This window comes from Typopeltis vanoorti, chromosome 14 (genome assembly GCF_054136105.1).
Source record: "Typopeltis vanoorti isolate ZY-2024b chromosome 14, IOZ_Tvanoo_1.0, whole genome shotgun sequence".
In the NCBI taxonomy this organism is placed as follows: Eukaryota; Metazoa; Arthropoda; class Arachnida; order Uropygi; family Thelyphonidae; genus Typopeltis; species Typopeltis vanoorti.
Window position 1 is genome coordinate 102,175,111 of NC_143562.1, and position 25,552 is coordinate 102,200,662.

The 25,552-nt window shown below is 36.2% G+C and overlaps 1 protein-coding gene across 3 annotated transcripts in view; it reads right to left on the reverse strand.

Annotated features, from left to right (window-relative positions):
• Positions 1 to 14,280, reverse strand: part of LOC150099806 (secretory carrier-associated membrane protein 1-like) — a 244,097-nt gene extending 229,817 nt beyond the window's left edge. For 2 of the 3 annotated variants that reach the window (XM_090403730.1, XM_090403728.1), the window contains exon 1: positions 13,212 to 13,383. In XM_090403730.1, coding sequence (XP_090259856.1) covers positions 13,212 to 13,256 — 45 coding nt within the window. In that variant the 5' untranslated portion in view covers positions 13,257 to 13,383. Of the gene's footprint in view, positions 1 to 13,211; positions 13,384 to 14,114 lie in introns of those variants that run through there. The other variant, XM_090403729.1, reaches the window with a different exon arrangement.
• Between the last annotated feature and the right edge of the window lie 11,272 nt (positions 14,281 to 25,552).

Consider the following 25,552-nt stretch of genomic DNA (forward strand, 5'->3'; position numbering starts at 1 on the left):
TGTGGCAAACTTCATTCTATATGCAGGCCAATATATGACGAGGGCTAGCGTCACAGGCCACACACTTTTAGACAGAACTTAAATAAAAATAAACTCTGCATTTTTTCAAGGAAATAGTTATATACATTGAATTGCTATATTTGTTAAATCATTTTACTACTGGGAAAACAATATAAAATACTTGAAACTGAGTCCTGAAACTGGTCACTGTAACCAGAGCAGAGCAAATGACTTTCAATGATGCGTTACTCTGGAGCACATAGAAATCTACCACTCCCACTACCACCACTCGCACAGAGAAGCAGTAGATTTTATAAAATGAGTAATCTTTTTAAAACAATTTTGATTTTGTGTTGAGAATATAAATTGTTTCCGTCATCAGAAATAATGAATATAACTAGTATATCAATCAGAAAATCTGCGGTCGAAACTAATAGCTAAATAGATAATACATATAATTTAATGGTCAAATTTAATGGGGTGCTTAAGGGTCAAAGCTGTATAACTGAGAGGAGACCTCCACATAGCCTTTAAAGGAATGCGGAGAACCGACCAGGGCTTCTGACCTAATGTCCAATCCTCACCTTCTCGTGGTGCACCCTGTTGGGTATCTACTTTGATACTGAACGAACGAGGATGGGCTGGCAATTTGGGATTTAGCCGACCAAATTGTATTCTTATTGGTTAAACCAAAATAAAAAATGATGGTACAACATGACAAAATTTCATGCCGGCTGGGGCGTCGCCCGGTTAAACAAGGCCCCCGTTGTTTTCGCCAGGGAACCAGGGCGAACAGCGAAAAGTCAGCTACTGGAACAAATCTGAAAACAAACCCCAACTCAACATCACCAGAGTTAAAGATCGGTACTATCAACGTAAGAAGCCTGAATGGCAAAGAAATGGAGCTAGCTGAGGAATTAGATAAGTACCAGATCGACATAATAGGGGTGACTGAAACAAAAAAGACCAAAACTGGTGAGATCTTTCTGAGCAATAAATACAAAATGTTATATTCAGGCAATAACAATCAAGGAAAAGAAGGAGTAGCCATAGTATTCAACACAAAATACGAGGCTAATCTTCTTGAATGGCAGTCAGTCTCAAGTAGAGTAATGTGGGCAGATATGAGAATGGGGAACTGGACAATGAGACTTATTTGTGCCTATGGTCCCACAGAAGGTTCTACTAAGGTAGAAGTGGAGGAATTTTTTGAGGCTTTAGAAAAAGCAACTGACACAATGAAAAAGGAAAAGTTGGTCCTTGTTGGGGATCTAAATAGTAGAGTAGGAAATGATTGTGAGACATACAAAAATATTTTGGGAAAATTTGGAGAAAAGAGCAAAGCTAATAATAATGGCAAATATCTGTTGGATTTCTGCTCAGGACATGGACTGGTTATTACGAACACCATGTTCCAACATAAAAATGTGCACAAATTCACATGGAGAGAAGAGGCTAGGAATAAGAAAAGTCTCATTGACTATGTTATTGTTGATAGTGATGTTTTCTCCCTGGTGCAGGACACCAGAGTGTACAGAGGATTTGAAATTGGAAGTGATCACTATTTAGTCTTGAGCAGGATAAAATTGAATTTCATATTGAAAAGAATAACATGTAAGAAAGTTTTAAAGCGAATAAAAGTTGAGCAGCTCTCAGATGTAAACTGTAGACTAAAATACAGAAATATTATTGAAAAGAAAATGAAAGAGTTTGAGAACAGGAATCAAACCTTGGAGATTCAGTGGCAAACTCTGAAGGAAATATTGATTGATTCTGCCAGAGAGGCATGTGGTGAGGTTGTGTGCAAAGATAAAAAAATCAGAACTCCCTGGTGGACACAGGAAGTTAAAGAGGCAGTGAAGGAAAAGAAGAAAGCATATCAAAAGTTCCTGGCAAATAAGTCAGCTTTTACTCTTACAGAATACAGAGACAAATGTAAGAAAGCTAAACAGTGTGTAAAACTAGCTAAACAAAAGTCAAATGAGGACTTTGGCAAGAATATAGAAAATAAATATCAAGAAGGTGGCAAAATATTCTGGAGGTTGTTGAAGAAGCTTAGGAATGGAGGAAAGAGTGCTGTAAAAGGAATTAGAGATGATAAAGGTGAAATGAAAACAGGAGAAAAAGATATCCTTGAAGTATGGAGTAATTACTTTGAAAAACTGCTAAATGAAACAAGCAGTGATGACAGCACAGTGATAAAAAACACTGACCAGGCATGCAGTCAGGAATACATATCCATACTTGAAGTAGAAAAAGCCATCAAAGGCTTGAAATGTGGAAAGGCAGCAGGAGTAGATGATATTCGACCAGAAATGCTGAAGTATGGTGGTATAAGAGTCTTACAGTGGCTGCACTGCATAGTTCAGAAAGCCTGGACAGAGGGACGAATTCCCGATGATTGGAGTAGAGCTCTCATAGTACCCATATATAAAAAGGGAAATAAAACTGAATGTGAGAATTACAGAGGTATTTCCCTACTGAGTGTTCCTGGCAAGATCTATGCAAGTATACTTGAGAAACGGTTGAGAAGAATTGTGGAAGAAAAGCTTGGTGAAGAACAAGCTGGATTCAGGCCAAATAGAGGCTGTCAGGATCAGATCTTCACTTTACGACAAATAGTCGAGAAAGCATGGGAATATAACAAAGATCTGTATTTAAGTTTTGTCGATTTGGAAAAGGCATATGACAAGGTGCCAAGAGAGAAGCTATTCAATACGTTGCAGTTATATGGTGTCAATGGGGCATTATATCAAGCAATACTTAGTCTTTATTTGAGTTGTGAGTCAGCAGTTAGAATTGAAGGAAGTACAGGAAGATGGTTTAATGTTAAATCTGGTGTGAGACAAAGATGTACATTATCCCCTCTGTTATTCATTATCTATATGGATCACATTATGAAGGAAATTGGTATTAAACATGATATCAAAATTGGAGATGTTAATGTCAGCTCTTTGCGTTATGCGGATGATGTTATACTTCTAAATAAATCCGCTACAAGTCTGCAAGATTCTCTGACTAAATTGAATAGCTGTTGTAATAGATATGGTATGAAGGTCAGCAATAAAAAGACAAAGACAATGAAAATAGGCAGAATCATTGAAAATGTCAACTGTGTTGTGAATGGAGAACCTGTGGAACAAGTAAAACATTTCAGCTACTTAGGCACAATTTTTACTGAAGATGGTAAACTAAATATAGAAATAGACAACAGAATCAGCAAAGCTGGTATCGTGGGAAGTCAATTGAATAAATTCATATGGAATAAGAAAGAAATTAGTCGGAACACTAAATTAGCTGTATACAAGACTGTGTTCAAACCAATTTTAACTTATGGATCTGAGAGCTGGGTCAGAAGTAAAACACTTGACCAAAGACTAGAGACTGCAGATATGAGAGTCCTGAGAAAGATTAGAGGCGTGAACAGATGGCATCAATGGCAATATCATATTAAAAATGAGGATATTAGGAAAGAACTTGACATTGTCAGCATCCAGGAATGCGTTAGCAGAGCTAATCTCAGATGGTATGGTCACTTAAATAGAATGGGAGAGGAAAGATTAGCAAAACAAGTGTTCTCTGCCAGGTTGGCAGGAAAACGACCCAGAGGAAGACCAAGATATAGGTGGATTGATATGGTACAAAGTGCCTTAGACGATAGAAATATAAGATCTGATAATGTTGGAGTCTTGACAAGTAACAGACTGATTTGGAGGAAAATTGTAGATAGGAAGTTATTAATGATGTAATTTTTTCATGTAGTACTGTCATATCCTGTACACCCCTTGAGGGTACATGGCAGGAATTTGATGATGATGATTTGATGATGATGATATAATTTAACATAGTTTTTATCCTGCCACAGGCCGCACAAAATCATGTTACAGGCCGAATGCGGGCCGCAGGCCTGCTGTTGGCCACCTATGATCTAGACAAAGATGTTTGACCTAAAGGAAGTCTGTATGTTATTATTATTAACATCTGACTACCAAAGAGTCAGAGACTCATCATGTGAGGTACACACTATCACATGCAAAGCTCATCCAATTATGCATTAAACTGATTCAATGTGTCTACATTCAAAACACACACAGGCAATGCATTCCACTCACCAAACACTCTTCATGCAAAAAACCTGCCCCTTACACCCTCCTTGTACAGTTTCCATGGATAGATGTTGTTCTACCCCCTCCCCCATTCTGTGAAAAATTATTTCCATATCAACTTGGCAACAGCCTCTGACTAACTTATGTCTTGATCGTATCCCTCCTCCTATTCATGAGGCTTTGCAATTTACATTCTTTCAATCTACCTTCATATTCCACATTCCAAAGACCACATTTGTGAATCTTCTCTGGCTTTCTGACATATCCTCATCACCATGAAAACCCCCATGCCCAAATCTGTGCAAAGTAATTCATATGAGGCTTTATACAGTGGAATCATAATCTCTTTATTTCTGCATACACTTTATTCCACATCACTGCCATTATCCAATGTGATGACTTCACAAGTTGTGCAATGTGGCCCCTAAATTTCAGGTGCTTGTCCATCACCATTCCCAGAGCCTTCATCTTCTCTGCCTCCTATAAAGTTTCCCCACCAAGTGTATAGTTGGAATACCATCATTCCTTACAAAATTTCAAAACCTTACGCCTTGCAACAATGAACTGACAGTTCCACTTATCTGCCCATTCATACAATCTATGCACATCCTCCTGTAAGGTCACAACATTCTGCTTGACTCTGCATACTTACTCTAATTTTGCATCTTATGCAGAGCTGCATATCACCAGTTAAACCCATCCCAATATCATTAATATACAAACTAAACAACAATGGCCCCACTACAGACCCCTGCAGCACACAGCTAGTGACCCTCTTCCTCTGGGACACTGCACCCTCTACAACTTTCTGGTACCTATTTGACAGTCAGTCACTGATCCAACTCATTAGTCTGTTATCCAATCCCATTTCTTTCAGTTTATTTAACAGTTGCCATGTGACAGGCAATCAAAAGCTTTTGCAAAATCTAAGCATACCACTGTAAATGCATCTCCCTTGTCTAAAACATTAGTGGCTTTGTTAGTAACTTATAGTATATAAGTTAATAAAACATGATCTCCCTTTAACAAAACCACGTTGACAAAAACAGAGAACACTTCTGTTATCAACACATTTCTGTATCCTAGTTCTCACCAATCTTTCCAGTTCCTTAACTACAACTCCAGATATACAGATTCGCCTATAATGTGTAACTGCAGCGTTTTCATCACTTTTATGCAGTGGGACAAATTTACCTTCTTTCCACTCTCTTGGAATGTGTGCTGTTGTAAAACTCTTATTAAACATGCATGCCAAAGCTGTTGCCAATTCCCTTAAGGTACGTAGTGATATGTCATCAAATCTCACCTTACTGACATCAAGCTTATTTCCTCACATACCTCCTTGCTCCCTCAAAATAAAGCCATCCTCTCTGATATCTGCTACACTTCAGTGTTTCATGATTTACCCTGGAGGATGAAACATCTTTATAAATTGTTCCCTAAATACCTCAACAATGTCATCTACAGTAGTTGCCATTCTACCAAGTTTCGCTTCTTTCCAAATGAGTCACTTTCCTAACATGCTCTTTATACTCCTCATGAATTGACTGCTACAATTATTCATCTTGTTCTACCTCCAACAGTGTCCTCTTCCAAATTTCATGCTCAATCCCTTTATTCATCCATTTGAAACCTACATTATTCAGTTTATAGACATGCTCTTTACACTCCTCATGCAATTGACTGCTACAATTATTCATCTTGTTCTACTTCCAACAGTGTCCTCTTCCAAATTTCATGCTCAATTCCTTTATTCATCCATTTGACACCTACATTATTCAGTTTACAGACTTCACAGTCATGGCACCCAAAACAGACTAGCAACCTATTCCACTCATCCACCATTCTCCAAGCAAAAAACCTAGTTCTAATACCTTTGCTAACTACACTCTTAGTCATTTTCCACGGATGGTCCCTAGTTCTCCCACCAACACACCTGTTCTGAAAAATTTTGTCTGAATTAATTTTGTAAAAACCCTTCAGTAATTTGAATGTCAATCATATCATTCTTTTTTTCACATATCAACCAGTTTCTGGGATCCACAAATCTTCAACCTTCTCTTTTAAGGTTCACTCCATAGGCCTGCTACCATCTTGGTCACTTACCTCTGGATCCTCTCCACTTCCTCCCCATCACCAAGAAACTCTGGTACCCAGATCTGCATGTAATATTCAAGATGGGGTCTTATCAAGGCTCGATAAAGAGGAACAATAAGCTGCTTGCCAAAGTATTCTTCAGTAACCAAGTGATGTAATGAACTGCTTTAGCAGGATGATTTGGATAGATTGGCAGACTGGGAAAAAGAGAATGGATGTCAGTTTAATGTGGCAAAGTATAAGGTTATGCATTTTGGTGAAAAGATTATCAGTGGTATACCACATTGGTGGAACTGTACTGGCTAACAGCAGAAGTGCTAACTTTTGCTATATGCCCTTAAACTTTAACTCCCTATCCACTAACACTCCTAAGTCTCTGGCTTTATCAATTTCTGGAGTACAGTTTCACTAATGTGGTATACTGCTGATAATCTTTTCACCTCAAAATGCATAACCTTACACCAGTGTTTCTCAACGTTTTTTGGATCATGCTCCACCTCAACGTCTCAAAGATTTTGATGCCCCCCCCATAGCATAATAGTCAGCCAAATTCTGAAAAAGTATAATATAAATATGTATAAATACGTACATGTTCTAATTGCCTGCCAAAATATTCAAATTGCCCCACATTGAGAAACACTGCCTCACACACTTTACCACATTAAACTGACATCCATTCTCCTTTGCCCAGTCTGCTAATCTATCCAAATCATCCCGCAAAATTTTGACATCATGTGTATTAACAGTGGCAGACTGGGTCTAAAAATATTGGTTGCCAGGATACAAAGGGGGGGCCCACCCACAATTATAAGGCTATCATATTTCTATAAGAAATAAATAAAATTTTCAAAAAATATATTATATAAGTGGAAAAATGGTACAATCAAACTTTTTGTGAAATAAATGTATATTTTTTAATAATTGGAGTGTACATATTACTGGCAGTATACAGTAGATACTAAATGTAAATACAGATTGTTAGAATTGAATTTTTAAATTATTTTTCTTTAATTTTAAATAAATGGCAGATATTTTCAAATAGTTTGCTTGTACTGAACATTTTACACATTAACAGGTAGTTCAAAAGCATATTTCATGCAGTCCACTATATTAAGAACAATCGTTTGAATTCAGATTGTGTGATTGTGTGAATCTGTCAATAATTGCTTCCGCATCCAATTCCTCTAACAATTCCTTTTCAATGGATAGCAACATGTATGATTCCAATTTCTCCTCAGACAGCGACTTTCTTAGCCTTTTCTTTATGATCTTTAACTTTGAAAATGTCCTCTCACATTGCACTTGAGTAACTGATAGTGTACAGATGACTTTATAAAGTTATAAAATCTATAAGCTCCTCTGCCATTCTTTTCTTCCTCTGCCTCTTAACTGGCAATGCTGTTTCCAAAAAGTCAATTTCCAATGTTTGATTTTCATCCATATTCAACTGTGAAATCTTGTCATTACATTTATTTACAAATTCCAATGCCTTGCTGTGAACGTTATCATATCTTCTTATCTGTTCCTTCAACTTTGTTGTAGCTGAATCTATTAAACTCCATGCAGTAAACATAACTAAACCACTAGTCTGTAAATAACTTGATAACGGGGCTGTAGTTTCAAATATGTACAAGTAAATGCTGTCAATATTGTTTCAAACTTTAGAAGACTTTGAAGTAAAACATTTGCTTCTTGTTTTGTTTTTGCATCAACCTTGTCAGAATCTTGTATCATTAGTAAGCATGTCAACAGATTTACAAAAGTACTGACAGTGGCATCATCAAAACGTCCAAATATAGTTACTGCATTGGATTTTCCTGACCATCTTGTCTCACCAATTAGCTTTAATCATTTCTTTTTTTTCTTGTCCTAGATATTTTCCAACAACGTCTATCCATAGCCATTCTCGTGTATAATGTTTTCACAAAATTTGCTAAATTCTGGAGCAAATTGAAAATAGAAACTGCAGGCATGCAACATTTTGTTGTTTCAGTTATCACCAAATTCAAGACATGGGCATAGCACCATATATAAAAATGTTGATCAGCCATATCAATAATTTTACTTTGTAAACCATTATACTGGCCATGGTAGCTTGCAGCCTCCATCTGTACTATCAGATAAACATTTTTTGGAATCAATTTTAAGATGCTGTAATGTTTCAGTTAATAGATCAAAAAGTCCCTGTCCTGTACCATCATTTTATTACTTGGCACAACTGAAAATAGTCACTCACAGATAACACCTTTAAGCACATAACAAACAATAATGCTGCACTGATTGATGGACGAATTATCTTATGTTGAATCAACTTGAATAGAATAATATTTTGCTCGAGAAACTTCACGACTAATTCTTTCTTTTATCATATTCTCCATAATTTGGATTAACATGTTAATAGTTGTTTTACTCAGGTATGTAAAAATTCCACCACGGCCTTTACTTTGAGCCTTTCCTTGTTGTTCTAATCATTTGATTCTTTGTGTGGACTTGTTTTGTACTGCAGAAATGTGAGCTGCCATAATAGGGTCATATTTTGCCATCAACTGCACTGTAGCTAAAAAATTGCCTTGATTCAGAACCTCATTATCTGCAGGCCGATTCATTTTTGTGACCTCGAAAAGGAATTGCTTGTTTGCCTAACATCTTTATGGTGGCTATAATCCTCATGCTGATGAAGTGCACTCAAACTGAGGCCGATGCAATGAAAAATATTTGCTGTCTTTGCAATGTATGCAATAGCTTGATACAAAGTTGATTCTGGCTGCATGTCACGATCCCAGGTTGGGATTTCCAGCTACGCTTCATCGCACAGTCACAATATTAAAGATCCGAGCCTATATAATGTATGTGTCGGTCTCGCATAACATGAATCACCATTATTTTTTCAGTTATTTATTATATTCTTAAATATAAAGTATCCATCCAAGTGATTAGCCTAGTGACTGTGCGCTTTGCAACCATATGCCTGGGGAAGAAGTGCCCTAGGTTCGATTACCCGTCGGTGCCGTGAGGAGCTGAAGGATCTTCCTCAGTCATAGCCAAGTAAGCCAGTCTTGGACGTAGACAATAGGGTCCCCCCCCCCAGTTTATCCTGGGGTTTTTCATCCCAAAAAGCAGGCAAACCGGCCTTGAGAACTCAACGCTACAAGACATAGGATACACCAGGACGTAGGGCTGACCACCTTATCCTGTAAACGGTTTGAGTGCTGATGATTAATAAACCCTCGACGCCGCAAGGTAAAAGAGGGTAAAAGGAAGATGAGATAAGTATCCTCAAAAAATGAGTTTATTAATTTTTTTTTTTTATTAAAACAGTAATAAAATGTAAATTTTAGTTGCATACAGTAATGATATTGGAACTTCTATTATATTATATTTTCAAGCTACTAAAAGGTCATTAACATTTTTAACATGTTGTCCAATATTTAAGGTATCCACTTGCCATCAGGTTAGCTGATACCCTGGCCAGTCTGCCACTGTATCTGTCAATTTTTGTAGTCCACAAATCCTCAGTCTCTCTCTCTTTATATGAAGCATTCCACAGGCCCCCAAACCACCTTAGTTACCCTCCTCTGAATCCTCTAAACCACTTCCACATGACCAAATTTGGGCACAATAGTCCAAGTGGATCATATCAGACCTACAAAGAGGAATAATGACTTTTTTTTTGTCCCTACTACTGAATATATTTTTAAGCATCCAGGTGATCTTCTGACATGTTTTGCCAATTTTTGCAATATAACCTCTAAACTACCCAGATCCCTGGCCTCATCAATTTTCAGCAATGAAAAACCCAATCTGTATTCTGTGTATCAACATAAAACACAGACTAAAACATTTACAATCCAAAATGAATAACTTTACATTTAGGCATATTAAAAGAAAAACCATTCACTGACCACACTGACAGCTTATTCAAATCATCCAGAAGGATCACTATATCACTTTTACTATAGCTCTTCCAAACTTAGCATCAGCAAACAACTCGATATCACTCAGCAAATTATCTCCAGTATGATTATTATTATGCAGGTATCACCATGGAGTCAGACGACTCATCATTGGAGACCCAAACTATCCATGCAATATCTATCATACCTCACTGACAGATGAAGCACTCAACTGACTCAGGCAACACATTCCATTCATTCACCACTCTCCAAGAGGAAAATCTAGTTCTCATGCTCTTGTTAATCACACTTACTTAACTTCCAGGGATGACCTCTTGTTCTTCCACCACAATCCCATTAATGAAATATATCCCCTGCATCAATTTTATAAAAACCTTAACTGAAATGTTTCTATCACATATCCCCTCTTCTCCACCTATCAACCAACCCTGTAATTCGTAAACTCTCAATCTATTAATGTAGGGAGTATTCCTTACACCACTCACCAACTTGGTCACTTGCCTCTGAATCTTTTCTACCACTTTCTCATCTCCAAGAAATCCAGGTGACTAGACCTAAGTACAGTAATCCAAATGTGGATGTTTCAACACCTTATAAAAAGGAATAATAACTTCTTTATCTCTGCATTTTGTGTGTTCTACAACGACCAAGTAATCCTAGGAGCTATCTTGGACACCTTAGCAATATGCCCTCTGAACTTCAAATTTATCCTACTTACACTCCCAAGTCCCTAGCCTCATCAATCTCTTGGAGTACTGTTCCATTAATTTGGTACACAACCTGTAATCTTTTAATCCCAAAATGCATAACTCTACACTTTTCCACATTGAATGATTCATTATCTTTTGCCCATACTGCCAGCTTATTTAAATCATCCTGCAAGTTCTCCACACCAGCTTGGTTAATTACTGTGTTATCCAACTTTGCATCACCAGCAAACATCATATCATTTCTCATATCATTTATGTACAAATTAAACAATAATGGTCCAAGCACAGAGCCTTGAGGCATGCCACTGTCTCCTCCATTCCCTACTTTTCAGTATCTGTCCATGAATAATTCTCTTATCCACATCATCAGTTTAATATCCATCCCTATTTGTTCTAATTTGCATAACAGTATTCCATAGGATATCCTGTCAAAAGCCATCAGTATTACAGTAATGGCTGTGTAGCCATTCGCCTTGTCCAACTCAGCTGTCACTATTGTAAAAAGTTAATAAAGTACTAATATAATTGATTAAACAACAGTGGCCCAAAAACAATGCCTTGTCGCACACCTTTTTCTAATCCTCGACTCCGCTCCACCATACAATACACTCTGACAACCACCCGTTTATCCACCTCACGAATCCAGTAACCATTACCATTTGCTTTAGCTTAACAAATTCGAGTGCGGTATTCAGTCAAATGCTTTTGCAAAGTCCGACAATATCACAGTGTTGGCATTACCTTTATGCAACTGTAGCAATTACTTTATTATAGAAACAAAATAAAGTGCTACAGCAAGACCTCCCCTTAACAAAGCCATGCTGACCTCTAAAAATAATCCAACTATTATCCACCCAATCTTGAATTCCGGCTTTCACCAATTATTATTATTATTATTTCAGGCGACTCCAGGAGTCCTTAGACTCATCGAGGGAGGCCCTAAACATCATGTCCACACAACTATGCGATTACATTCTCACAGTATCTATCATACCTTGTCTTGAACTCGTTCACCGTCATAGCACCCACAACAGACTCTGGCAGCTTATTCCACTCATTTACCACTCTAAAAGTAAAGAACCCAGCTCTAACACCCCTGCTAACCACACTCTTGCCCAGCTTCTATAGGTGTCCCCTAGTTCTCCCACCACCAGTCCTGATCTCAAAAATATCCTCTGAATTAATCCTATAGAATCCCTTTAGCAATTTGAATGTCTCAATCATATCTCCCCTCCTCCGGCTATCAACTAGTTTCTGCAACCCACAAATCTTCAACCTGTTCTCATATGGTTCATTCCATAGACCTGTTATCATCTTAGTCACTCGCCTCTGGATCCTCTCCACCTCCTCCCCATCAAGAAGGAACCGAGGTGACCAAATCTGGGCACAGTAGTCGAGATGAGGTCTTATCAAGGCTCAGTACAGAGGTACAATAACTTGCTTGTCTCTGCTCGTCAAGGTATTTTTCAACAACCAAGTGAGTTGATGAGCTGATTTAGCTACTTTTGCAGTGTGCCCCCTAAACTTCATATCCCTATCCACCAACACTCCCAAGTCCCTGGCCTCATCAATCTCTTGGAGTACAGTTCCACCAATGTGGTATAAATTCCAAAATTATTATTATCAACACCCGATCTCCATGGAGTCAGAGACTCATCGTGGGAGGTACTCACTATTGCATACAATGCTCATCCAACCTCGTCTTAAACTGATTCAATGTGTTAATAAAAAGTTTTTATCCACAACACACTCAGGCAATGCATTCCACTCACCAACCACCTTCCATGCAAAGAACCTGCTTCTCACTCCTTTGCTCACACCCTCCTTATACAGTTTTCACAGAACCATCTGGTACACAAAAATTTCTCTTCTGAGTCAGAAGAGAAATTTTGACATAAAGAAGTTCTGACATAACGACACGAATTATTAACACTACATCTTCATGGAGTCGAAAGCCTCGTCACGGGCGATTTTTCACAAAGTAGGCACGCCTTGTTTCAAAAAATATGAGAAAAAAAAAATTAATACAAATACCTAATCTAAATCCAATAATGGGAATAAACGGCAAGGAGAGTGTGCACTGTCATTTGCTTAACAGCACGTATATCAAACTATACGTCTACTGAATTAAAAATTGACATTCGATATATTATTATACACGCCCACTCCAACAACTGTCCTTATTTCTGAAAAATTTCGCCGTATTATAAAAATCCGCATATATCAGCAAAGTACGCTTCTCAAATATAATCTCTAAAAAAAGCACACATTTCGGGCAAAAGAAATTAATGTTTATTTCTTACTACTACTACACGCGATTATAAGTCAACAGTACGTGGCATTTAAAATGATCATTGGATGAATAAACTATAACTAACACTTACAAAGAATGGATTACTATCGGGGTCACCAAATGGATTTTCAGACATGACTACAGCAAAAATGAACCGCCGATCACTGTGAATAAATGATCACAAATCACATCAACTTATAAATGTTTATCTCAAATACTCTTAGGCTATCAAACAAACGGGAACATATCTACAACCAATGGCACTAGTAACCCATCATTTCAATTATGGTTGAGATTATTTTTTCTATGGCGTACGTATTTTACACTTAAATCTGTTTCAAATGCATAGTTTCGCTTTGTATTACATTAAAAAAAAACTGTGCGTATCGCTTTATTTTATGACTGAGTATTCGCATTTAGTCGTAAACATCCTACAAAGAAACAAATGTGTTTCGTTCTAATTTTGAAGTAAAATTCGAACTGAAAAGTTAACTTCATGGAACAAATTAATGGCAAAGTATTTTAGTGTAAATTCCTGTCATTCAATAGCTAATGGCCAATAGTAAACGTTACATTTTACACCTTGAAAATTCTAAACAACAAAACGGATTGTTTTTAAATGAGAATTTACTTCTTTTCATTACTCACGATTTGCAATAACAAAACTAAAAAACTTAAGTGACTGATAACCATAAAAAAAAAAAAATAGCATGACACAAATTGCTTAATCAAGGCCTATGGAGGTGTTTTCTGTATACCCTATTTACACCGTACGCAAGGCTTTTTAAAGCGCAATATTAGAAACATGAACATTTAAAGACAAGTAAACTTAAATATGATTAAATCAATATGGTGTCATTTATAACCGAAATTCATGATAATATTCAGACTTCATGTACTACATGGTAGGCAAATGACAAAGAGACAATGTAGTCGTCTTTATTACATAAAAGTGACACAAGCTTGGTTTTTAACAGACAGAAGCAGAACTCACCAAATGCTAGTGGTCGATACAGATCCCGCCTACTACATTACGCATGCGCATCGCTGAATGTCAAAATGGCACTGTTCACATTGCAATAGAAGGTTTTTGTAAGGTAGGCAAGTAAGTTGAGTTATTTTGGAATAAAATGAAGTTTTTAATCTAGTAACTAAGACAATCGACCACACACAAATTCATTGAAATTAATATTAGTTATGATTAACAACATCAAATCTTTTCTAATACGTCATACGAGTACAGAAAACCTCAGCTATATATCGAAATACGGATATCTACTGTATACTTAAGGCCTAAAGCGAGAACAATAAAAAAAAACTCATAATTCCGTTTGGATGATGAGAGTGTGTCAGCCAGTGGTGTAGTTGAAGCTTTTACCGCGCTGGGCGATCCCTGAGTTTGCTGCCCCTCTCAATACACGCCAAAAATACTACAAAAAGTCAAAGCGACGAATAAGGAAATAAATTAAAACACTATGTTTATTTTTGAAGTAAAACCTTAATTTCAACATTCTAAAATGCTATTTTTCTTGCTTTTCTGTTATCAAAATCATCGATGACATTCGCGAAGTCTATTTCATAGTAATGTAGGTAATTCTTAATGAAATTTTATTTAGAAAAACTCCTCTCACAACTAGCAACACTTACGGCAATTGTGAGGAAAATTCGCTGTAATATTACAATAGTTGGAACTGAGTTCTCGAGACTGTATTTTAGAATTAACTGCGAAAGTTCAAAGTGCCGCCAAGAGAGGACCCCCCCCCCCCCTAGCTACGCCTCTGGTGTCAGTGTATCTATAGTATGCCCACCGTTTGTAGGTCTCTCCTTGGCATTTTGCCAAGAATAGTCGATTCATGCTGAAGGGGAGAAAGAAATGAAAGATGTACGAATTGGTCGCCAACATGCGAAATCACGTGCTTTCTTGTCTGTCGCTGTACTATTAGTAGCTTGATTTTTGTTGTCGCTTTTTTGCATTTTTTTTTATTATTAATTTGTATGATGGATCTAGTACAGTCAACAAATTCTGTTGTTAAACGTTTCAGTAGCTCTTGCAAAAGAATATTGAATAATGTGTTGACATTCTGCGAATAAGAATCGCGAGAAGGCCGTCTCCTTGTTCCCCTTTCTCAAGTCATAAAACGTGCAAATACAATTGCGGGCGTATCGGGGTCGACAGTTAAAAGAATTCGTAGGGAATCAAAAGGTCAAGATAAGCCAAAATTTAAATCTCCTAAAAAAAGCGCCAGAGAAAGAAAACCATTGAAACCGTAGCTTTGAATGATTTGATGTAGACGTTATAAGAAGAACTATTCACGAATTTTACGTGGTCGAGAAAAGAGTGCCAACTGTTCCGAAATTGATTCTTGTGCTTAAAGAAAAAAACTAATTTTCCTTGGAAAAGAGAAACTTTAAGGAAAATACTTCATGAAATCGGATTTTGTTTTAAAGGGTCTCAGAATAAAAGGAAACTTATCATGGAGCGAAGTGACATTGTTTTATCTAGAACGCAGTATTTGAGAGCAATAAGACGTTTCGGGGAGGAGAAAAGACCGATTGTGTATCTATATGAAACTTGGATTGATAGTAATTTAACTTATGGAAAATGTTGGCAGTCTAAAGAAGAATGTGGAGTGCTACAAACCGGAAATGCCTCGCGGTGCAAACATCGGTTTGTTAAAAGAGTCACAAGTCATAAATAATTAATCGGTTTAGGACATTAAAGTGTCTCAGTTCTCTGAACTGATAAGTTTAGAATATCTAAGTTCATTTGAAAAAATTTCTGTTTTTCTGTATAATTATTTTTATTTTATAAAAAAACTTTCTTAAAAATAAACTTAGTTAAATTTGTTTTATGCTATACCTTTTTTAATTTTGTTAACTCTACGTACATTTTTCCAACTGTTATACAAGCAAAATAGTTGCACTTTAAAAACTACAATGTTCGTAAAAGAAAAGCTAAATTTCCTGTAATAATAAACAAACTCATCCCAGAAGACAGGTTGATTATCCTATTATCGGAATCAGTGGCGCACCCAGAGGGGGGGGGGGGAAGTGGCCCGGGCATCCCCAAAGAAAAGGAAAAAACACTAGAAAAATTTCCAAAAATCTTTTCCTAATTAAAATTCATTTTTTTTATTTATGTTGTGTGCTACTTATGAATTAGCGATCACTGCAGATGCTCAGTTATAGGTCGTATGCGATGTGTAGTGTGTATTCGCAAAACGTCTACTCAACCCGGCGCCCCCCAAAGATTAAATCCTGAGTGCGCCACTGATCGGAATGGATTCTCCTTTTTCTGACATGTGCAGAAGTGTCGAAGGATCTCTAATCGGTGGGCGAACAATATTTTGTTTCATGAGTACTGTGGAAACAGGGAATTCCTGCAAAAATGCTGACTGATCCATGTAAACAATATTTGCATAGCTAAACATAGCATCCCAGTAGCATATGCATATTGCTCGTAGGTGGTTGCTAGTGTCAGGGCATAAACAGTTGTAAGAAACTGGTCCCTGTTAATGAAGAAAGCAAGCTAACGAGGAAGTGCATACGGATCGAATACTTGAAGCAATTCATAAGCTTTAGAACGTATCTCTCACTCTCTCATAGGTAATTCCTCTGTAGCGCAATTGAAAGAAAAATGGAATACTGCGCCCTTCGACTGGGAAAAAAAACCTGAGTTCGATTCTCGTAGTGACAAGAGGGATCTTTATACGGGCTTTTTCAATTGAAGGTGAGTTAACTGATCTCATACGGAAGTGTCAGTGTTTTTCTCCAGAGGAAACTCGGGGTTTTCATCCCACGTACAGTCAAATCGGCTATGGAAATAGTGCCGTTGTGTGTAGTTGGTGAAGTAGTAGGAGAGAAGGAGATATGTGTATAATGGAGTGCCCTCCTACGATGAGTCCTTGGAGGTGTCACATTGTAATAATGATAATAAATTTATTTGCTGAACTCATGACCATTCCACAGCCTACAGTGTGCGCACAAAAGACAGAAGCTCAGAGCTTACAAGCAAAAACAAACCTGAAAGAAATGTACACACTAGAAAATATACGTGGATATAAGATAACAAGTGGAGTAGGAATGCTGTAGCACTAGGGCAGTTGCCAAATGCGCCGATGTCGGAACTGCGCCACTGACAGGATATTTTATCAATTATGTAAGTTGTTACTCTAAAAAAGGCGCGTAGCTACGAATGTGCTGACGGCTCCAAAAACCGAGCTATGCTTCTGACGATAACAATGAACTTCAATACCACGTAATCATCTCTCATGAGATGCTTTCACGTTTCTGGAAAGGCACAGCAGTTTTTTTTTTCCACAAATTCAAATTTGGGGAAGGGAAAATGCACTGACGGATTAAGGATAGTTGGGGCCCCTAGGCAAATTATATTTGGGGGTCCCCAAAAAATAATAAAAAAAAAGAATAAAAATAAATAAAAGTGAGGTGGCAAATAAATGAAATTTTGTACTTTTGAATTTTTTGAACGTCTGGATTTTTCTGCCTGTTTAAAGGATTAAAGGATGATAAATAATAAAACTTTTTATTTTTTTAGGAGCCTGTGTAGCTCAGTAGAAGTGGCGTTTGCACTCTACAGCGCTTGACCGCACGAAGAAAGGATTTGGTGGTTCAAATCTAGTCGCCGACTAGAGGAACTTTTTCTAAGCCTTTTTTCGGCCGGTTCCCGAGTTAGTCGATCTCTGGCACGGGCTAGCGGGTTTTTTCTCCAGGAAACTCGGGTTTTTCGTCCCGTAAACTCAAGAAAATCGTCCGTAGAACCCACACTATTTTCAGACATTAAAAATATTGTGTTAGGGTTAGAGACCACGAGATGGCGGCACTAGCTTGCCGCCTTCTTCACTGTGTACTGATGAATCAGTAATACTTTGGGCCAGCTATCTCTCTGATTGGCTACCAGTGGAGATTGAACTGCCCACTCAGTCTCCAAAAGTTAGATAGGGTAAACGGCCCCGCCTACTCCCTATACGGGAACAACATAGGCGTTAGCTGATAGCTTAGCTTTAGCTGATTTATTTTTTATTTTTTTTTTTTTTTTTATCAGTTTTTTTTACAGTTTTTCAATTTTTTTTTTACTTGCACTACACTCAAATAATGAAAACACGAAAAGTCACACTAAAAAGTTATTTTTGAACAAACACCTCACTCTTACACGATTCAGTAACAAATGAAGTTAAGGAGCAACCAGGCAAAACTTCCTATCTCGGCAATGCAATCAGTTTTCATGACCTCGAAGCTGTCAACAACACCATGCGCCAACATTGGTAATGCGGTTTAATTTAAAGCGTAGATAGGGCGCGCTGTTCAAAATACGAAGCTTGTCAACTATCGCCGACATTGGTATTGTGGCATTATTTAAAGCGTAGATGGTGTGCACTGTTCAAAATATGAATTACAACGTAATAATTGTTTTGAAAAAATTTTCGCTTAAAATAATCGAGTTTTATGATGTTTACTGAAAACATTGATCTATTTTAAAACACTATAGGAAAATGCCTTGGCTTGGGGCCCCCAAAGCTTGAGGCCACTAGGCATGTGCCTCATTCCCTTAATGGGTAATCCGCCACTGCATATATGACAGACTGAATGCATGGTAACAATAATAATAAGCTAACGCTTTTTATTCCCTTATAGGGAGTAGGTGAGGCCTTGGAACCCTATCTAGCTTTTGCAGACTGAGTGGGCAGTTCAATCTCCACTGGTAGCCAATCAGAGATAGCTGGACTATGTCTATTACTAATTATAAGCGTGCCAATGAAGAGCCAAGCAAACAACACTGCCATCTCTTGGACCTAATCCTAGCAGGATATGTTACTGTCTGAAATAACGTATGTTCTACGGTCGATTTTTTTGAGGTTACGGGATGAAAAACCCGAGTTTCCGGGAGAAAAAAACGCTTACCCGTGCCAGAGATCGAATATCTTGGGAACTGGTCGAAGAAAGGCTTAGAAAAAGTTCCTCCAGTCGGCGACTTGACTCGAGCGTATAAGTCTATCTTTGTGCGGCCAAGCTCAAAGGATGAAAGCGCCACTCCACTGAGCTACACAGGCCTCGAACGCTTGATATCTTGCCCATATTCCATCAGCAGGGGAAACGTACGTGAACGTATGAAATCCTTTTCAATACCATAACGATGCTTCTGTCAAGACGGACTCCAATCTACTTCAGTGTTCACAAAATGCACTTGAAGAGGAATATCTGTGTACATAGTTTAATTTTTTTTAAATTTTATTTTAGTAGTACAAAAGATTCTCTGAAGCAAACTTATCTGAATGGTGAAAATGAATACCAAGTATGGTAGATATGTGACAACACGCATATCACTCTATGAGAAATCGATTCCCATCTTAATACTTAGCTAACCAGGTGAAACATATATGTATATTCATTGAATTTATAGGAAATTTCCTCCCAAACCAGTGCTTTGATATAGGCATGCCAATATGTCAAGATCAATGCAGGCTATCCCATAATACAGTATGCTTCAGAAAATTACAAATAAACAGCCGTTTAGTTTTTTTCTCAATCTGCTGGCTCTTTATAAACTGGATGACAGTCTTCAGTGTTTCCAAAATCCTTCTCAGCATTTCAGATGAAAATTCACACAGGTAATTACATCCATGCAAACTAATACTATCATCCTAGTTTTAAAAATTGGAACTTTAGGACCAAAATACATCATGCCCAAATTCTATCTGCAGATGACTTATATTGCATTAAGTTTTCTTAACAAATTGGTATCATTGAGACTGCTATTAACAAAGCATTCATGAGCGATACGATTTCCGTCTACCGAAGGAAAAATTACTCATACTTGTTATAACTATGAACGTATTGAGAGAATAATAAGGCCGCTCAGTATTTATGTTGGGATTTTTCTCTCGGGAAAGTCTCCCCTTTCTTTCTTCCTCAAAAGACAAGCATCCAGGCTTATACAGGGTTCCGTGCTCTTGCCATCTTATGTTGAACAATGTAGATTCTAGGTAGATCAAAATAAGATGATTCAAAATAAAATAACAAATTCACGACGGACAAATGCAGGTCTTCTAGATTCTAGATCTGTTTTTCACTCGGGAATAACATTTCCTTCTTCTTGACTTCCCGTATTAGTCAACTGTTTGCCTGTAACGGTTTCCTGGGTCTTCCTCTTGATCGGTGTCCCGTTGGTTTATATTTCCAGGCAATATTTGGCCATCTGTTCTCATTCATTCTTTCTACATGGTTTTTCCAGTTCTATCTATAGTTTGTGATGGCTTCTGTTATGTTAATTATGGATAACTTTCTTATTTCTTATCTTTTCTATTCTTTTATATCCTGCGAGCGGTCTTAGGAATTTCATTTCTGCATTTGTCTTTTATCTCGTTCTCCCCAAGTCCAGGTTTCACTGCCATATTTCAGAATTGGTCTGGCTATTGTTTATATAGTTTTATTTGGATTGTTCTAGACATCTGTTTACTGAAGTGTCTGTTCAAAGTTCCAGTGACTAATAGGAATTTTTTCTTTTAATATGCAATGTCAATTTCTCCATTGGGGCTTATGTAATTTCCTAGATATTTAACTTTGTTCACTTGTTCTATTACTTTGTTGTGAATGACTAGTTTGCACTTTTAATTTCTTTACTTTGAAATTCTATTGATTTCGTTTTATTTATTGAAATTTTCATGTCACACTGTTCTATTGTTTTGTTCAATACGAGTAAATTTTTCTGTAATTGGTCTTCATTTTCATCAAAAATAACTTCATCATCAGCATACAAAAAGCTGGTTAATTCTTTATTTCCTATTTTAATTCCTATAATTTTGTTTTTCCTATACTCTATTGAAATTTTTTCCCGTGTATATATATATATACACGGGATATATATATATATATATATATATATATATATATATATACATACACGGGATATATATATATATATATAGGGATTATATATGGATTATATATATATATAATAGGGATTTTATATATATATATATATATATATATATATATATATATATATATATATATATATATATATATATATATATATATATATATATATATATATATATTTTTTTATGAAAAAAATTGAATGACTAGAACCGAGATTTAATTAAAAAGGTTTTAATATAAACACACTACTAGTTTCGGCCTGTAACAGCCTTCTTCAGGTGACATTATAAAAGAAAAAACACTAAACATTGAGGGTTAAAAGACTATGAACATGAAAATTATTTCGGGCAGACAGACAAATCTGTCGAAATGCGTATGGAAGAACACATGAGAGACATTACTTACAAGAGACAGCGAGCAAGTGCATTATCAAGTCATATCCTCTTCTCGGCTAATCCTAATGATGATAACCAAAGTCACAAAGTCTGCTGGGAAAAATCTACAAACATCTTCCGTTGCAGTGACGAAATAGAGAGAAAAATTGTGGAATCGAGAGAAATCATCTTCTATCCTGTTCATCTAAATAACAACTTAAGCTACAACCTCCCGGATAGTCATTCAGCTGTAATCATGTACTGGCGTTCACGTGATGCAGCAAACACGCACTCTCCCAACAATGCAACAAATGAAAGAACAGCTTCAAATACAACTACAACGTTTTAATGCTATTTATGTATAAAGACTGTCTATGATGTTCATAGTCTTTTAACCCTCAATGTTTAGTGTTTTTTCTTTTATAATGTCACCTGAAGAAGGCTGTTACAGGCCGAAACTAGTAGTGTGTTTATATTAAAACCTTTTTAATTAAATCTCGGTTCTAGTCATTCAATTTTTTTCATAAAACTATGTATGTTAACCGAGTCAATGATCATTCTGTCATATATATATATAATAGGGATTTTATTATATATATATATATATATATATATATATAATGAAGAGTATTGGTGATAATCCTGATAATCCACTTCCTTGAATTACACCTCTACTGGTTTTTTTTTAATTTTTTCAGTTATTTCATTATTAATTTAATTTTAATATAGCTTTCTTCCATTACATTTGCTATCGCTTTGGTGGTTTGAGGTGGAACTTTCAATTCGCATAGCATATTAATTGATTTTGATCTGTTAATTTGATCATATGCTTTTCATAATCCAGGAAGGCCATGCATGTTGGCAGGCTAAATTCTGTTTTTTTTTTTTATAATTTGTTTGAGTATAAATGTGGGATCTGAACATGAACTTCCCTTCCTAAAGCCGCATTGTTCATCTCCAATAAATTCCTCCACCCATGGTGTTAATTTACTTTCAATTATATCTACGTATATTTTATAGCATGTATTTAATAGGCATATTTCTCTGTAGTTTCCGCAATCCGTTCTGTTTCCTTTTTATAAATATGTTTATGACTATTGATGTCTTCCATTCTTGTGGGATGTTTCCTTCTTCCCATCTTCTCCTGTAACTTTTCTATTTTTTAGTTTTTCCAATATTTTCTTTAGATCATTAAACTGCATTGGTTTTTTATTTCTTTCTTGACTTATTACTTTTTTTTTTTCAATTTGATTATTATTGTTTAGAAGCTGGGTGTATTGATTGGTCCATTCTTTTGAGAAAGAGCTTCTAATTGTAGATTATCCTTTGTTTCTTGAGTCATTTTTTATGATTTTATAGCTCTTTAATTGAAATTCATTTATGTCATGCTCTAATCTTGATACAAAGTTTTCCCAGTCTTGTCTTCTGATTTTCTGGTTTCTCTTCTTGTTATTGCTCTGATTCTTTTATATTCTATTTCATTTCCTATGGTTCTGTCTTTTAACCATTTAAAGTACGCTTCTTTTTTCCTTCTTATTAAGGATTCTATTTCTAGGTTCCAGGTTCTGAGTTCTTTCCTTTTTCTTCGCAGCTTTCTTCCTATGGCTTCATAGGAACAAAAGCTTGTTTGTTTTATCATGTGTTTGATGTTTTGCCATTCATTTTCTATATCTGTATCTTCATTTATTTTCTTTATATTGTTTGTAAGCCTTTGATATAGTTCTCATACTGTCTTGCTGTAACAGTTCTATCTTAAATTGCTCCTGCTTTTCTTTTTGTGTTCTTGTATTGTTTCTATTTTTCTGGTTCGGGACGTTAATAGTACTGATTAATAAATAATGGTCTGAGTCAATATTGCATCCTCTGTGTACTCTGCAATTTCTTGCCATTTTCTTTAGTTTTTCACCCACTGTGATATAGTCAATGATGCTTTTACATTATCTGGCTTCCCAGGTATATTTATGTTTCCCATATATCTTTATATTTAAAGGAGATGTTCGTGAGTTTCAAACTATTATAGGCCACAAATTACCTGAGTTCTCTTCCATGATTGCAATAAATTTCTTATTTAATTTAAGTATAGCCGTTATTATTCTTTCAGAGATCCAGTTATATGATTCGATTTTGTGTTTCCATTTATTACTGATCATGATGGCTATCTGTAACTGCTCGTTTTTCGTTGGGTACTCAACTGTATATTAAACTGGAGTCCTGAAGTTCTGTAGAGTCTTTCGATTTTTTCTTTGATTCTGAAATTACTGCTATTTCTATTTTTATTTCTGTTAGGGCGTTTTGTATTTCTTCGATCTTGTGATTGATGTCTCTTATGTTTACTGTTCCATTCGTATCCAGTTCATAGTCCTTTTTTTCCAATTCCGTATCATTATCCCTTTGGGCTGTCCGGTTTTCATTACCATGAAAGTTGTCGGTATAAAAATTTGTCAGTTGGGCTGGTTACCAACCATCCGCAGCCTAGTCTGGTGATAGGACTTCCATCATGGAAGATGGGCCTCCAGACATGCCCACTTTGGTCTGGGACTGCTTATTGGGTATTCACAGATTTCATCATTTCAGATAGCCATTCCCCTATCTGCCACCTCGGGACCTGCTTGGTCGCAGTAGTTCTACTCCAAGGGGAATAACATAAAATCCTAAATTAAGTATGATGAACCTGAACAGCGTGTTCTTGCTGAACATAATAAGGTTAAAGCCCTGTGTTTAAAACGAATCCTATGTAACAGCAGATTTCTTGTGAAGTTTCTTTATAAAGAAATTTGTTAAACTATAATACGTCGTGCAAATTTAAGTAGTTCTGATGACTCACTTTTATCTCCTTTATGGGAGATTGGTTCTTTTTCAATCTACTGTTTAAATCTCCTAATTAAAAATTTTCTAAATTTTTCCTTAGGAATTTATTGACCATTCGTTATCCTACTAATGCTGCCGTGGCGCCTATTAGAATCATTCTGTTAATTTGTATATTATGTATTACATTTTTTTGATGCACTGAAAATGCCTTTAATATATGTGCGAAACTTTTATGATAACATTGCTTTATTTAACGTAAGTTTATCTGTTCTTCAATTTGTACAATGTTAAGTATAAAAATATTTAAAAAAAACTTTAAATCCTTTTGTTCCCTAAAGAGATGAAGCTATTTTAGCCTTAATTAACAATTTGGAAACCGTTAGGAACCTAGTCTCTTCATCTAGTCGTGGTACCAGTAGTTGAATTCATGGCTATCGAAGATTTCAAGAATTCATGTGGCAGTCAGCTACACCATCTTGCGCTCCAAAATCCTAACTGATCTCATTGTCAGAAGTAGTATACTCTGTATGGTCAATTTTTTCGAGCTTTTCAGAGGTAAAAAAAGTAACCTGCCCCTGCCAGAGATTTGTTATCTGGGGAAGCCAACTTAAAAAGCCTATAAATCATTACCCTCTACTCAGAGACTGAATCGAATCCATAACAGTATTTCTTCCGCCGGCGTAGTGTTATGAAAACGCAAGCGAAATCTTACACAGACACCTGAATTCTAATTAGAGGTTGTATATTTAGAGTCTTAATGAAACAAATAGGATTGGCTTTAGTTAATTCAAACTATTAATGGCTAGAAGCTCGCACTTTCTCTCCCCCCCCACAATCATATTTCGATGCCTTCAGTCTTTATTTCTGCTCCCTGTATTACTTGTTTCTCATGAGTTGTCCATATCCGTAGCGAATTTCAAATATTTGTAAATATTTCTCTTATAAATATATCAATAAAAGCACGTTTTATTCGAACATAACACCTCTTCCAATGACAGGTATCGTCATTTATAACTTATATCAAAGTTTAAAAATCAAACCCCTATCTCACAGTGCACGTGAATATTCCTTCTATTTTTAAAATGACCCCAAATTTATTATTTTTTTTATTATTTTAAAATGCGTAAATATATTATTTACTCCTATGGCAATCTATTTCAACCTTGGTTACATATAATTCACTCTCTTTGTGAATATCGTAATATTTGTCTTAGTCCACATCTATCAGTATTTTTATAACTTTATAACTATTTATCTAAAAATGAATGTTGCACTGTATCATATAGTTCTTTCTAACATCCTGTATAAACCGAAAATATAATATATGAATAGTATTGAAAAAAAAAAAAAAAGA